The sequence below is a fragment of the Acanthisitta chloris genome, unplaced genomic scaffold (genome assembly GCF_000695815.1).
Source record: "Acanthisitta chloris isolate BGI_N310 unplaced genomic scaffold, ASM69581v1 scaffold9947, whole genome shotgun sequence".
NCBI lineage: Eukaryota > Metazoa > Chordata > Aves > Passeriformes > Acanthisittidae > Acanthisitta > Acanthisitta chloris.
In genome coordinates this window covers 1-2896 of record NW_008684276.1, presented here as the reverse complement: position 1 = coordinate 2896, position 2896 = coordinate 1, and the positions used below count along the sequence as shown (strand labels likewise).

Sequence of the window (2896 nt, the reverse complement as noted above, 5' to 3'; positions counted from 1 at the left end):
CCTGGGGACAACAGGCACTGACAACAATCAGCACAGACTGCAGTCTAGTTTATGCATGAACTTGTGCCTTCTCTTTCCTTCTTTCCCATGGGATTCACTTCTAGCAACCAAAACCAGAGCAAACGCAGAATTCCTCACAGAATCCCAACAGAAACAATCTCTGCTCCTCCCCTCACTCCTGCACACTCAGTGTATCAACCACATTCATCTGGAGGTGTGTGAGCAGCTCCACAGCTAGGCAGAGGACTAAGGTGACCTCTAGTCTCTCTCCTCCAGCCTCTTCCTACCAGAACACTCATTGATCCTTAATAACAGTAGCAAAAGATCCCAAACACATCAAGATTTGGGCAATCCCACCCCTCAAACAGCACAGTGGCAGGTGCCAACCTCTGCTTCCAGCAGAGCCAAGGATTTCAGTGCACCAAAGGCCTCTGGGAAGCTGCAGCCATCCCTCCCTGGGAGCCAACCCCACTCACCTTTCCCAGGCAGGAGAGCTGGGACTGCCAGAAGCGATGCCGTCGAGAGGTTGGGAACATGGAGTTGGCAGGGCCAGAGGAAGCAATCAGGATGAGGGGGGAACCAGGCAACTTGCTCTGCAAAGTTCAACAAGATGTGTTAAGAGAAAGCAGCTTCCCTGGCCAAGCCCTCACTGCCAGGACAAGGAAGCAGAAGGATCTTGCACAGCCCATTAACTGATTGCTCTCCCAAGCCAAAGCTCCCTCGGATAGCTCCAACAGAAGGACTCCCCCTCATTGAGCAGGGAGAAAACAACCCAGGGAGATGAAAGAGGTAGGAGAGGACAGCAGGAGGAGAGAAATAAAGCTGGTTTGGGTGTTCTTACTCAAGTACTCACTGGTTTATTGTGGGCCAAGACACCCACTGCTGGGTCCCAAGGTCTCTTGAGCAGCAGAGACAGAGCCTCAGCACCTGCTGCACCTGTTTTCGCCGTGGAGGAGAGCAACATCCTGTCGATCAGGGTGGGGATCTGCAACCAGAGGGCAGAAGGGACTGAGAAAACACACAGAGAACAGATAACAACTCCATCAGCTTCCCCTGCGAGCTGCACAAAGGGAGAACATCACCCCTGACAGCCAAGTCTCTCACTGCTGTTATCACCTTTCCCTTAAGGGTCTGCAGAGCATCCAGGTAAGCAGCCAGCACTGGTAGGCTGAGGGTCTCCACCAACGTCGTGTGAAGCCACTGGATCAGTTTGGTGTCCCAGTTAACACCGGCCAGAGCCTGTCGCACCCTCCGAGCGCATTTGTCCACCGCTATCCTCCTCAGGACTGGCTCGTTGCAAGCCTGAAAACCAGGACATTCCCAAGGAATAGTTAGGGAGGAAATCAAGCATGTCACGTGCATCCCAATCCATAGGCTTGGACAGCCCAAAAAACTGCAGTGACCTGTGATAGGACCCAAAGGAACGACCTGGAGCTGTGTCAGGGAAGGTTTAGGGTGGATATTGGGAAAAGGCTCTTCCCACAGAGGGTGGTTGGACCCTGGAACAGGTTCAGGTTGGGTATCAGGACAAGGCTTTTCCCCCAGAGGTGTTTGGGCACCGGAACAGCTCCTCAGGGCAGTGGGCACAGCCCCAAACCTGCCAGAGCTCAAGGAGCACTTGGCCAATGCTCTCAGGTACAGAGTGGATTGTTGGGGCATCCTGTGCAGGGCTAGGGAGTTGGATCAATGATCCTTGTGGATCCCTTCCAGCTCAGGATATTCTGATTCCATGAAAATCATGGCTCAGGGAAGCCCACAGCTGCCTGTTCCACAGTTCTCATGCTGACCCAGCAGGGCTTTGCTGGGGAGGAGCCCAGAGCACCAGGAGAGGCCCTTACCCCCTCGTTGGCCAGGCGAGCCAGCCTGTCTGACTGCAGTGCTTTGTGGATCTTGTTAAACAGCTTGTTCTGGGCCATGGTCCACCCCGTCCTGCAGAGAGAGCCACACAGGGGACTGTCACACACACACTGCACCTCCAAAGCTGTGTCCACAAACCAACCCAAGCAGCCTCACACCACCAACGCTGCAGGCTGCCTGCTGCAGCTCCAGGAGGGTCCACGGGGTGGAATTTATCCAAACCCTCAGGTTTTTTGACATTGGAATATGGCTGAACTGAGGATCTACATGCAATCTTAGATCTTCATCTGCACTGCCCACTATTGAGGGGTAGTTTGGGATCTTCACCCCATGGAGGGGTTGGAGCATGTCCCAGCTGTTCAGCCTGGAGAAGAGAAGACTGTGTGGAGACCTCATAGCAACTTTTCAATAACTGAAGGGCCTACAAGGAGCCAGAGAGGGACTCTGTGTTAGGAACTGCAGTGACGGGACAAGGAGGAATGGGGAGAAATTGAAAGAGGGACATTTAGGTTAGACAGCAGGAAGAAGTTTTCCCTGTGAGGGTGGTGAGACACTGTCCCAGGTTGCCCAGGGAGGCTGTGGCTGCCCCAACCCTGGCACTGTTCATTCCAGGTTGGATGAAACCTTGAGCAACCTGCTCTGGTGGGAAATACCCCTGCCCAGGGCAGAGGGTTGGGGCTGGATGATCTCTAAGCCCCATCCCACCCCCTAAAATTCCACAACTCTACAGATCTCGTGCCTGCCATGCCCACCCCACCTGTTGACGTGTTCCTCCCAGTCGTCGGGCGGCGGCGGCGCGTCCGCGTCGGTGCGCGCGAACATGACGTGCCGCTCGCACTCGTTCATCACGCTGCGTGCCTTCTGGTTGTCATACAGGGGCACTGGGGTGGGTGTCACCGTCTCCACGTCGATGGGCACGTCAACCTCCCTGCCAGGGACAGCTTGGAGTGACAACAGGCTCAACCCCACAGCCTGAAGAGCTTGGGGATGGAAGTTCACTGAGATTCCTCGCTAGGGACTTCGTTACGGCCTGGAGCCC

General features: G+C 55.0%; 1 protein-coding gene across 1 annotated transcript in view; it reads right to left on the bottom strand.

Moving 5' to 3' along the window:
* KANSL3 (KAT8 regulatory NSL complex subunit 3) overlaps positions 1-2785 on the bottom strand; it is a gene marked incomplete at both ends in the record, with an annotated part of 15609 nt that extends 12824 nt beyond the window's left edge. The window contains 5 exons of the mRNA XM_009079276.1: positions 463-593; positions 854-985; positions 1117-1302; positions 1839-1929; positions 2615-2785. Coding sequence (XP_009077524.1) covers positions 463-593; positions 854-985; positions 1117-1302; positions 1839-1929; positions 2615-2785 — 711 coding nt within the window. The remainder of the gene's footprint in view (positions 1-462; positions 594-853; positions 986-1116; positions 1303-1838; positions 1930-2614) is intronic.
* Positions 2786-2896: the final 111 nt, after the last annotated feature.